General features: G+C 37.9%; 1 protein-coding gene across 1 annotated transcript in view; it reads left to right on the top strand.

Annotated features, from left to right (window-relative positions):
• Positions 1-13,065, top strand: part of HGF (hepatocyte growth factor) — a 55,898-nt gene that overhangs the window by 354 nt on the left and 42,479 nt on the right. Inside the window, exon 2 of the mRNA XM_026068893.1 lies at positions 12,054-12,219. Coding sequence (XP_025924678.1) covers positions 12,054-12,219 — 166 coding nt within the window. The remainder of the gene's footprint in view (positions 1-12,053; positions 12,220-13,065) is intronic.

Below are 13,065 nucleotides of genomic sequence, written 5' to 3'. Positions count from 1 at the left end.
CCGCCGGCGGGGAACGGCCGGGCTCGGTGCAGCCCGCTGGCGCTGCACGCAGCCCCGCGGGCGTTTGGTGCGGGTCGGTGCCAACCCGCGCCGCGCGCACGGCGAAGTTCCTGCGGCCACGGCCTTGCGGCCCGGCGAAGGCATCTTCTGCGGGTCGCTGAGGTGCCACCGCTGCCCTCCGCCTCCCCCCGCCCGACGTGGCGCCCGGGGGTCTCTCGGCCCGGGGAGCCCTGGAGAAGCTGGGAGCGGGAGAGGGCAATTTCGGCGTTGCCCAGAGGTGCTCCCAGCCATTATCAGGGCATGAGGAAACATCTGTCCCTCATTTCCAAGCGGCAGAATAAATGTTAAATTGCATAAGATGACAAGGAATACCCAAAACACATAATAGTATGTCGCTGAAAGGGAATGTTCTTGCTGAAGTTTAGCAGCATGAACATACTATTTCCAGACTGAAATAACTGTAATTTCTTTAGAGGCTCCTGATGAAATCCGGGGGGGAAGGAACAGACAATAAGTAATCAACTGCTGGAAGCTCTTTAGCTGAATTTCTTTCCTGAAGTGTCCCCCTTGGACTGGATATCTGAAGAGCTAGCTCTGTATTTCTATTGGCCCTCAGGGGAGATGTTTGAGGAAAAAAAAGTTTGCAAAGGTTTCTACAAACTTTTCCTTCCTTCCTTCTGCCAACATTGTTAGGGTCAGACCTTTGCACAGACAGAAACAAGACAGCCACAATTGAGGGAAAGGATGTGCCAGGAGGGACAGAGGGACGGTGCCTGGCGCCTTGGGACAACGTCTGAAGCCTCCAGCGCTGTGTGTGGCAACCGAGGTCGATGGTTTCAAAGAAACAGCTACACTTTCTAGTTAGAACATCAATATTTTAAAACATGATTTCAGATTGGAATATTTTGTGATCTGAGCAGGCAAGTCAAAAAAAAAAAAAAGACTGACAGCAGCATCATGGGTAGTAAAACTTGTCATTTTTCTTCTACAGTAAGTGTGTGCTTTTGTAAGATGCTGAACATCTCACAAGAACCTCTGTGTTCAGTCTGCTGTCATGAATTTAGTTCTCATTCTTGGCAGGTGATGCAGATCTAATATTATTTTCTGAACTTTTTTCTTTTCTATGCTGATATTCTTTTCTGAACTCCTTTTCCATGTACATTGCAATTTCCATTCTATGGACATGTGACCTCTTTGAAAAGTGATGACTAGAGCTGGCTAGGAATTTTCTGAGGAAATGTTTTTTTTTAGTGGAAAGTGCTGACCCATCAAAACTTTTCACAGAATTAATTCCTTTTAAACAGAAACTTTCTTTGGCATGGTTCCCCCAAATCCAATGAAAGAGAAATTTCCATCAAGAGGCGTTTACAGCAGCCTGGGGTACCAGCTATCGGGAAACCCTCACCTGGGATGGAGACTCATCAGCTGATGTGCTAGTTAAAAAAAAGTAGAACAAGCTCCCAAAACTTTTTTAGCCTGTTGGAGCTTTGTACAACTGTTTAGACATTCAGTGGGCCAAAGAGGAAGAAACTGGTCTAGAGCCTGCTTCATGAGAAGCTAGGTCATGCTTGCTCTCTTGGTAGTCAGGACTCTTATCTTGAATGAAAGAAAATCCTTGTTCTCCCTGGCTGTAGGCTCTTAGCACTGGTCTGTAGTTTCGCAAGCTTAATGAATATTTAATCTATCTAATATTTCAGCAGGACAAATTGAGACACAGCCTCACTACCCTCAGGATCAGTAGACTGAGGGTCTACCGATGGGCTATTGAGCTACCATGGGCTATTGAGGTGGTTCATCAGGATGGCTCATCATGATGTTGAAGGAAAATCAGATTTCTTCAGATTTTCTCACAGATTAGAACTCTTGTTTTATGGCCAACTTTCACAGTGACAGGTTCATGGCAACACTCCCTTTTTAAAATTTCCTCCCTTATCCGCCTTAATATTAATCAGTCCTATCTGCCTTATGGTCAAGATGATTCTTACCACGCACTCGCCATTGTGTTTACCTTGCTTTTTAAAAATATATAATCTTCCACAAAAGTGTCTGGATTTGTACAATGCAGGCAAAAGGAAGTCATGCCATCCATTTCTGAAAATATATTGATTGCTTTTGAAACATATATGGTATCCTTTATACACAATTTTGAGTTTTTTTTACTGGGGTGCTTTTAAGAAAGTTTGCACATTTCCAAAAGATATGTGTATATTTTTATTATTTTTATATATGAAAAAACAAGCTAAGTGATGAATGCAGAATTCAAAAATAGAAAAAAAAGTAATTTGCTAATGCATGCCAATACCTTTTTGCTGTTCTGTCAAAGCTGATGTTAAATGTACCTAACAATAAGTATTATTTCTTCTGTGAATGGATCTTTTAGGTTTGGATTCCCATGTCCTCAGTGCTGTATGAAGACAATGTCCTGTGTTGCAGAGTTTGCTGACTAATACATGTTGGGTTATATTAACAGGTAAAGAAAAATGAGGGTGAAGAAACAACAAGAAATTTTCATGTCAGCAAGCTGTCCACACTATCAGTATATGATTTTTTTTAATATACAAAAGATAAGATGATGATTCCTGAAAGAGATAAATGTGCAAGGTTCCTACAGGCTACTTGCCTAGTCATTATCAATATCCTGTAAGTCTCTATCACTTGCATCAAGAAATTATCTGTAGCTAGTAATTTTATCAGGGAGTTTTCTTCCTTGTTCAGATATTCTTAGTATTGAGTATTCTTAGAGAGTATCTCTTTAATAATGTTAATCTAGCAAGACTAAGGCTGACTTTTTTATGAAAACAAAAAGTAAATTGATATATTGTAAGAGAATGAATGTGAAAGATTTGTTTATATTTAAGATATGTTTTTGCGTGAAAAGACTGTCAGCCAAGTGTGTTTCTTTAGTCAAATTTCTTAGCACTTTCTGTAGTTCAGATGATCTGAAGCAGTTGCTAATGAAGATGTGGGAGTTGTATTCCTATAAATAACAATTGCTTAAAAAAAAAGAAAATCCCATAGCCATAATCGATGCATGAACGTTGTGTATTCCTGTGGTCTGCATAGCTACGTATATTTTAAAAGTTTGATGTGATTTATACTTCCCCATCCCAGCTGTAGATGATCATTATACTATATACCGTCAACAATGCAAAATGATACTCTGCCAGTTGGAAGACTGTATTCCTTCTGTTTAATGGAATCCTTTTGGAGTACAGTGCCAAGGGCTGCTTGTTTTGCTCTCGTATGTAATATAGCACTTACCCTTCTTAACAGATTTTCTGTTTCTATTAATGCCATTTTCATAAGCAACATAGCGGGAGAACACAGAGTTGAAAGACATGAGATTAAAATGTTGCATAAAACTCTGGAAAATTGTGCACCGAAGTCAAAGAAAGGAAAGCCTCTTATTGGAAGAGCTCATCTGTCATTATTGTAATACTTCAGCTGAGGCCTGAGTTGGACGGGAAACACACATTCTCCCTCGGAGAGCATAATATCTCCCCTTGGATCTCCACGCTGAACAGCACAGTTTGCTACTTAAGCATTCCAGACCTTATCAAGGAGTGCAAGGGTAGATCTGAGCAGGATAACCAGGCCCTTTGACTGGTAAAAGCTTTCGATGGAGAGGGGAGGGTTGCCCTCCACATTTTGTAATTGCTCATTTTGAAAGAGTCAAGGAGTTTCACATTTTCCCTATTAGTCACGAGGTGGGGGATCGACAGGCAGAGGCTATGAAGTAGTGCGAGGGTGAGAGAGGATCGACCTCCTTGCTTGCTGGGGAACCACAAAAGTTAGTGGTAGGATTGTCATCCTCCAAATGGGAGCAAAGTCTGTACTTTGCAACATGGAAGTAGGTCAGCTATGAAGCATTGGGAATGGGTAAAGACATCCTTACCTTATTCCATCTTCTTATGGCAGTTTGTGGCAGGGGGTAGTAGAGCTGTTCCTGGTACCTACCAACGTATGGAGAAATGTATGGAGAGACAGAATGAGGAGCCTGATCCAGATTTGTCACCTGCGAAGGCAAAATCTAGCTGTTAATTGGCTTGGGGGCCTCTAACCATGCTCTGTTTGATGAGCCAAGTCATGCTTTGCTCCTCAGCTCTGAGCACCCAGCTGGGGACTGGCTGCTCCCTCTGTCTCCCCTCTCTACCTGTGACTCCTTCCCTCTGCCAGCACCACTATATTTATTGGTACATACAGCGAGCAGCAAGGCTATCGCTGCTCTAGTTTGCTGCCCTCTGCAGTCTGCCCCTCTCTGCTCTGCCCGTGTCCTGGCCCTGCCTGGCCGCGCTCTCTCCCTCGCTCCAAGCAGCTGAGAGCCCACGGCAGAAGGAGCACGCAAAGCCCTGTTTGTGTTGGAGGAGGCACCACGTGTGCACAGACTGCAGAATGCAGTGTGAAATAGCGGGGATTCACTTCTAATGCACAACACATAAGGGTGCAAACCTTACAAGGGAAGATCCTCTCAATAATTTAGTCAGAGGTTAGACGCAGCAAGGCAGCGTACAAACTGCAGAACATTTGTTTCTGCCGACAGGTTCCCAGCATCCTGCTGAGCAGATAACCTTTTCTTGGATGAAGAAGAGCTGTCCTTTTGCATCTACTGTCCAATTTTAGAACATATTATCAGTTGTTAGCGTTATCTTTAGTTTCTTGAGCTTTCACACTGAGTACAGGAGAGGGCTACAAAGAAAGGGTTTAGCAAAAATGTTAAGTTGGGTCCCAAGAAAAATGGCAATCTTTGCAGTTGCTAATGAGGGGCATGCGTGTGTGTGAGTGTGTGGTAATACACAACGTAAAACAAAAGAGAAACATCTTTTTGCATTTCCTGCATCTGCTCAACAACTGGGCTGAAAACCATTGTAAAAATAAGGAAGAAACCACAATATATATATTTCACACAATTTTCTAAAAATTGTAGATTTTTACATGATGACTCTTTGGTCAAGAAAATAATTTCCAGAAATTAAAATAATCACATAATCCTCCAGATATCTTTCTGGGAAGCTATTTGATTGTGACAAGCTAGAGATTCATCTTTGTACAGCTGGTTTTATTTTCATGACTTTCCATCTATACAGCTGACTGCAGTTTTTAAGGGTATGGTTGATAAACTTCTTTCACGCCAAATTATTATCCTGTATAAATAACTGCATTAAACTTAATCTGGCATCTAAGTCTATTCAATCTAAAAAGTTCTTTTCTTGGGCACATTTCAGAATTGTTGCGGTTTCTTATTATGTTGGTCTTGTCTTTTCTTTTCTTTTCTTTTCTTTTCTTTTCTTTTCTTTTCTTTTCTTTTTTCTTTTCTTTTCTTTTCTTTTCTTTTCTTTTCTTTTCTCTTTTCTTTTCTTTTCTTTTCTTTTCTTTTCTTTTCTTTTCTTTTCTTTTCCTCTTCTCTTCTCTTCTCTTTCTCTTTCTCTTTCTCTTTCTCTTTCTCTTCTTCTCTTCTTCTCTTCTACCAAATGAGAAGTCATTTGGAAAGGGTGTTCACCTTTCTGCAATCTGACTAGATATCCAGGAATCTGGGTGTTTCTGATACTGAAACAGGCATAAGGAGAAGTTACTTAAAGTAAATGGAAGTAAGTTAAAGATACTGAGCCTTAATTTTCCTTTACCAAAGTGACTGCTGCTAGCACTTATTTTAGAAGAGAAAAATGTCCTGAATGTATTTGCTTAAAAATGCCTTCCCAACTATTCTCATAGACAGCAATACTTTGATAACCTTAATAACGACTTTTGTATCAACACTTATCTTTAACATTTTTTCTTCCATTACTGTGACCATACTGTTAACTTAAGCATCTGGTGTCTGAAACCATTTAGTAACATGTACTTTTGCCATCTGGTCAAGTTTGTTTTTTTCTTAATGAGGCCAGTGTATTTACAGTGTCGTACTGGGGCCTGTACTAAAATACAATTTAGCCTTGCTGTTTTATATCCTTTGGAAAGTATTGTCCTGGAGATGCAGTATTGAGTTTAATTAAGAGTGTCCCTTGAACCATGTTTTATAGACAAATTAGACACCTTACTGCATTTAGAGTGATTTACATACTTCAGCACAAGTATGCACAGGACTTTTGCTTTATTTCAAACTCTACTCGGTGACTTTTCTTCTTACACAAGCTTTGCCAAAGGCATTTATTCTGTGCATATAATTAAGAATAATCTATTTATTATTTTAACTTTAAATTGTCACTATTTACACTGAGACAAGCGTTCAGCTTCCATATCTCTTTTGAAATATGTTTTACAACATAGTGATAATCCATGTTTTTGCAGATTTTTGCTTTGCACATTTTATTGAGATCTAACAAATAATTGTTTGTTTGTTTTTTTCCCTTCGGGTGAAACTTAGGAACATGTTTCCTTAGGTATTACCTTGGAATTTTGGTTGAGTAGAGTGTTTCCTGATAAAATGTTTGCTGTTTTACTGTGTTAAACTGCATTTTCATGCATTTATTTCAGATGTATTTAATTGTTTTTTCCCTGAAGGTTTTTCATATGATGGTAGATTTCTAATCTTTTTTTTTTTTTTTCAGTAAGCTTTAAATCAGAGAAAATTCAACTCTACTGTTTCTTTTTTTTTTTTCCAGCTCATTTGGGAAATTCAGTTTACTTTGGCTTGCAGTGGTGATTGTTCTTTGCAAAATTAAGTGAATATCTAATCTCATTTTGACCTTCTGACCTGTCTATCAGTTATAACACAAATAATTCAATTTTTAATTAGCCCATCTGTTAATTGCTCAAGGTCAGGTGACTTCATTTCATTGCAAACATAGTGCAAAATATTAAACAGAAGTCTAAAATGGCAACTGGTATTCAGGAAAGGGACTATGTCTCTTACATTTTTATATGATTGAAAATTTCTAAAATATTTTTATTGTTTCATATAACCATTTTTCTTCACAGGAATGTATTTTAATTCCTCAGAGTCTCTGGCTTTCTACACACAGTGCATGGAGAATTTCCTGCTTTTCATTTTTTTCCCCAATACCACTTGATTTTGGATGTAGTAGCATTACTTGGAAGAACTGAAAATGATTCCTGCAGTTATCTGACAGTATCTTCTAGTCTAAGGAATTTAAGTTTTTTCTTTTTCTTTTTTTTTTTCCTCAAAGATTTAGTTTAGCTCTGACATTATCCAAGAAACACATAATGCACAGTGCTGGTGCTGGTATGTGACTGTTCATATTTTTTTTTCCAAACTGATAATTAAAAAACCCATATCCAACTGACATAAGTAGCTATCACAGTAAAAAAAAGTCTTTCTTTACCCTGGATGGTTGAAAGGATAGTGCAACAAAACAAATAAAAACTTAGGAAACTATCAAAGTTCTAAAAGATTATCTGTAATCCAGCTTTGTAAATGTAAGCAAACAAAATCAGGAAATAGGCCCAGTACCAAAATAACAAGATTTCTTTAAAGATCTTGACTTAAACATAAAATTTTTGTGTTTATATTTATTTATCTCCTGATCTGGAAAATCTGGTGCTATATTTTTATGTGCTTGTGCTGTATAATAAAGAGGGATGCAAAATTAGAAAGAAAGGAATGAGACATCTCACAAGGCCTCATGCTGTATTTCTTTAATAAAGGACTAACTATTGCATAGACTAGAGTGAAGCGTGGAAACCTTGTAAGCTGATGTGCTGAATGCATCACAACCCTCTTTAATAAAAGCCTTGCAGAGCCTATGACAAGTCAGTAAAAGTATGGAGATTAGTCTGGGGGAGATAGTCAGTATGCTCCAGTTGTGCTTTGTGAGATTACAACTCCTAAGTCTAAATATACATCAAGATTAGAAAAAGCTAGATGAGTGGAGGAAGGAGAAAGGGGTTACCAGCGAGTAGCTAATGTGAGAAACCTTCATTGTTAAATTTTGCTATGGAAAATACAAGCAGTGTTTTATTCTCATTATTATGGGCAAAGGTAATATTTAGGCTTGTTAATGTCCTGTATGTTATTTTGGTTACCACCACAATGGTATCATTTTGGATATATTTGTTTTTTCACTACAGAAGGGGTAATGAAAAAACAAACCCTTTCTGTGGTTTTAATAGACCTGAGAATCCAAAACTTGACTTACTTAGGTATTTGAGCCCTAAATGGCCTAAAACTGTATTTATACTGAATTTCTTGACTCCCATGTAGCTTGGTATTGGACCTATTGTTTTCTACTAAGTATGAGTTTTTCAGCAAGCTGTAATAACCACACCACAAATGTAATAACAGTCTGAATATAGTTTTGAGTTGCGGTATAAAATATATTCAAATAGTTTCAGTTGTGAGTGATGTGGTAGCAGGGCACCTCAAAGCCCTTTTTGGTGTGGGACACAGGACCAGAAGAGAAAAAGGAAATGATATTGCTGCCATCTTCCCAGCAGCCCAGTGGTAAGAAAATACCTGAAGAGTGGGAGAAATCAAAGTACAAATTCCTTTACTGATACAAGAGATTCAAACACATTTCTTTTGTTAGTCAGGAAAGCGTCTTAATCTCCATGATACTGAATATCATAGGGTCCATTACTCAGTTGTTGCTGTTAGACCTGTTCTACTTTGTATAAAGTAGTTAAAATTTCAATTAAGTAGCATCTAGAATACAGGCACCTCAACCTCCAAGTGAGTTTCGCCCTATAAGGCTGCAGAACAATAACTTTCCTCATCTGTGGCATTGTGAGTATTTGCCATAGACTGGAACTGCTCCAAGAAAAGCTGCTAAGGGAAATCTTCCCCACCCTGGGGGAAGATAAAGAGTATATGTAGTTAGGGGTTGTTCCTGTTGAAAAAACGTTGCTTCATATTTGACTGGATTATTTTATATTTATTTGAATCGGCTGCCATTATTTTCAATAGTAAACTGAAAGTCAGATTTCCTTAGTAACATGATTGATTGCTAAATACATGAAAAATCAGAAGATATAACCCACAAAATAACCAAAAGTCTTGGCTGATCAAAGTTTAGGAAACTAGAATGAATGGCAATCACAAATTAGCAGTATTAGTTACAGCGTGCTGCATGATAGTCTTTAATATAGAGCATTTCTAGGGCATTCTTTTATTTAAGGGTCTAATAATAAAAGCACTTAATTTGAATTAAAAAAATAAAAGCTCAGTTATTTTTATATCTTTTTTGTTATTGGAGTTATAAAATTAATGTGTTGCATTATTCTGATGATTCTAAGAGTTGCACTAAGGATGTATTTGTCCCTTTGCCTTTTGGATTACAGGCAAAGTCATAGAATGGTATTGTTTGAAAGCTAAAATAAATCAGGCTGCTATGTTTTGCTAAATGCAAGATCAAACCCATAATCCTCTTTAGACAACTGCTCAGAAAAAAAAAAAAAAAAGAGCACAACTGTGACCCATGCTTAAAAAAATTTCTTGATTTTCTTTTTATCATATTCTTGCCTGATAGCTGATGAGAGTTTAAGAGGCTGTTATCATAAGGAATTAAGATAATGATACTTATCAGTGGAGGGGAAATGTTATCATCAGGAACTGAAAGAAAATACTTTGATATTTCTGTAAAGATTCTTACCTCCATTTGACATAAAAATCTTGGCTGAGACAGCATAGAAATAACAAAGAAATCTTGTAAGATAATAGATTAAGACATTTACCACAAAAGCTTTATGGAAGGCTTTCTTTTTTGTGGTTGTCTTAAATAGCAGATGCAATATCTATTGCAGCACTTTGGCTCTACCATAGGTACAGCAAAAAATTTTTTAAAAAAAGTATCTTCAGTGTAGACACAATGGCTTTCAATGATATGTTCCTAATACTTAAAGCAATAATTTCCTCATAACGTTTCCTAAACATTATGATTCAATTTAGCTGCATATGCACTTAGCAATGCACAATGCTAGGCTGGAAAACCCTAAAATTGATTATATGTCTCCCTAACACCGCACCAAACCTACTAACGCTTCATCTTTTAATCAAAAGCTTCTTCATATAATAATAACAGATTTGGAGGGAAATTCATAAAGTTCTTTTTCTGAAAATGTCTGTAGTTTGAATTAAAATTATGAACTGTTGAGTGTAGAGGAGCAGCATGTTCACCCTCAGCAGTTTGAAAAGGAGGAGAAAAGGATAGGGTAAAGATCTTTTTATAGGTGCACTGCAGCAGAGATATTCTATTCCTGTGATTTTTTTAATAGCTGAAGCTTGATGAAATCTAATATAAATGTCTTGCATGTATTTTTAGGTGTTCTAGGGATAACTCACCACTGAGAGGTGTGATTTAGCCAAATCCATTGAAAAAGTGAACTCATGTAATGATAGGGATGGAAGTTCTGCAAAGGGAATGCCCTTAAGGCTTCTTTGACTTTACAGTATGTGCAATTGTCAGGAACTCATTCACAGCTGTGGGAACCTCCTCTATTGCTGCCTTGCAATTCATGGAGCTATTCTGAACTTCTGCACAGAGTGCACCAAACAAAAATTTATTAACTTAAGTGCACTTTGAACTTGCATGAGGAATTATTTATTTGGAATAACGGAGCACTAGGTTGAGAATTCATATATTTGCAGAACTCTGACAGAATTCAATAAATTGATGCTGAGCATTCATGTTCTGTCATTGCTGCAGAGCCTGTGGAGAAAAATGAAAGGACAGTTGTGGAAACTGTTACATGAAAAGAAGCTATGAAAAATAGTGACTATTCCCTATTTTGTAAATTAGAGAGGGATTCATTCCCCTAACCTTACCTGCTTAAATGTTAGCTGACTAATCCAAACAGATCCTCTAGGATCCTTGAGTGAAATAATAGAAACATCTCCAAAGACCAGTTTATCCTCCCTGTTACTCATCTGTCTTAGAATAGGGAGAACCACTCTCCAGAGGTACCTGTGTGCCTCCATGGACTGTGGAGCAGTCTGGACCATGCGACAGGACACCCAGCAGTAAACGTTGCGACAATGAATTGGGCCCTAGCATTTTGCACTGAACCAATGGGAACTTTATGCTAAATTTTTTTCAATCAACTCATGCTAGATTATTGAAAATACATTTTTCACGCACATGCATTGGTTTCTGTGAACAAATATATATACATAGTGGGAAAACTGTGGATTTTTCTTGTAGAACAAGTGTGGTGTTTTCTTGCAAAAATGAAAGACGTTTCCTTCTTGTACGTTAGCCAACCATCTCTAGCCAGCCTTCCCTGCTGCAGTTTATACTGGCCTGTTTGGCAGAGACAGGGAAATCAGATCCGTGCTTTCCTTTTCATAGAAATCTTTGCAACAGTGCATGCTGTTACTGCCATACTGTGGCCTCTGTCACCCCTCATCATCTTTTCTTTGGGTTAATGACTTTAATTCATTCACACCTAAACTGGACACAACACTCATGCTGTGTCTTCACTGGAGCGCAGTGGAGACAAGTGATTATTTTTGTGTCTTCCAGGCTCCAGTTCTGTTCACAAGTTGTGATTAAAAGTTTACTCTGCTAAGAACAGTTTCTCACATTCTGACTGTGATTCTCTATAACATATAGACACTTTTCTCTCAAACTGTTGCCCGGCGAGTTGTCCATCCAGCACTTCTTAGTCTGATTATACCAGTTTGAGAACAGAAACTGCACTTGCTTCAATTGCAGAACACCCTTTTCTTTCTGATCTTAACTCCATTTTGCCTTTCTAAAGAAGACTTTTGTTCATCTTTTTCACTTCATTTTTTTTTGCAGAAATATTTGTAAGATCTCAGATTTGCCCTGATCCGTAACAGGCATATGTTGGGGGTTCTGAAAAATTAAAAACAAATGAAAAATTTACTTCTTACACATTTCTGGTATTACAAAATTCTCCATTTGAAATGAGTTTTGCTGTATTTCAGAAGAGTCAGGTTTTTGAGAATGGGGATCACCGCCTAAAGTAATCAATTCTTCCCGTATTTCTGCTTGTGCCTTATTTTTGTGAATTTCTCTATGCTTTAGGTACCAATGTTCCTACAATTCCTTAAAAAATGCTATTCATCATGAATGCCATCTTGTCTGTACTCTTCTATACAGTGTTTGTTTTCTTTTTCTTGTTGACCTTTTTCTTAGAGGGCAAAGGAAAAAGGAGAAATCCTCTTCATGATTTCAAAAAAACAGGAGAGATGATGCTCATTAAAGTAAACAAATCACTGGAAGTAAAAACCAAGCTGTTAAATACCACGGAGCAATGTGCCAAGAGATGCAGCAGAAACAAAGGCCTTTCATTCACTTGCAAGTAAGTTATATGTCTCTACTATTTTATTTTTTTCCTAATATGACCAATATAATACTCTCTGACCAAATGTCTCTCTATAATTGACATCAGTGGCAGCTTGTACTGAGAGCAATCTAAAGTTCACGCGTTTTTGATTTCTGTGATTTTGTTCTGCCTGTGCAGAGAGTGTCAGTCCTTACTGAAGCCTTAATCTGAGCTGTTCTGTCTTCTCAACTTGTCCAGTCTGTAATCTTTTCCGTAATATATCTAAAAAATGTACTCGTATTAAGATGTGGATGGCTTGTGCTACACTGTAGCATTCAGTGAACATTTCTGAGATTTTTATATCTCTTATAAATGGTTATTGTTACACATCACAGCTGCAGTATTTCAGCACCACTTCAGACCATATTCTGTCTTCATGCTTTGCACATTACTCCCTCTGAAGTCGGTGGGAATTTCACACATGGAATACAGATATATGCACTGCTGAGGTTCACTGCCAAGTCCTACGAATGTGATACAATGGAATCAAACCTTTTGGGCTACACAATCATTGCAAATATACGATAGCAGTTCTGCAGCATCTGCTGTCTCTTACGAACACATCATGCAGCTGATTGCTTGTCTGCCTAGTACATATTCTCTACTATTTTTTGGAAAAAAACACTATTATTTTTCCCATGTACTAGACTTGAATTATCCCTCTGGCCTCTCTTAGTCTGTACCATTAGCAAAAAATGAAAGGACACGAATGCAGAAGGATCTTTGAGAGAATGGATGGCTTCTGTACTGGTGAGTACTGTGCCAAATGTGAGCCTGATCTTGAAACACATAAATTTTGCCACTCACTACAACGGGAAGATA

Source organism: Apteryx rowi, unplaced genomic scaffold, assembly GCF_003343035.1.
Source record: "Apteryx rowi isolate R43461 unplaced genomic scaffold, aptRow1 scaffold_282, whole genome shotgun sequence".
NCBI classification, from domain to species: domain Eukaryota; kingdom Metazoa; phylum Chordata; class Aves; order Apterygiformes; family Apterygidae; genus Apteryx; species Apteryx rowi.
This window is presented reverse-complemented; position numbering and strand designations above follow the sequence as displayed.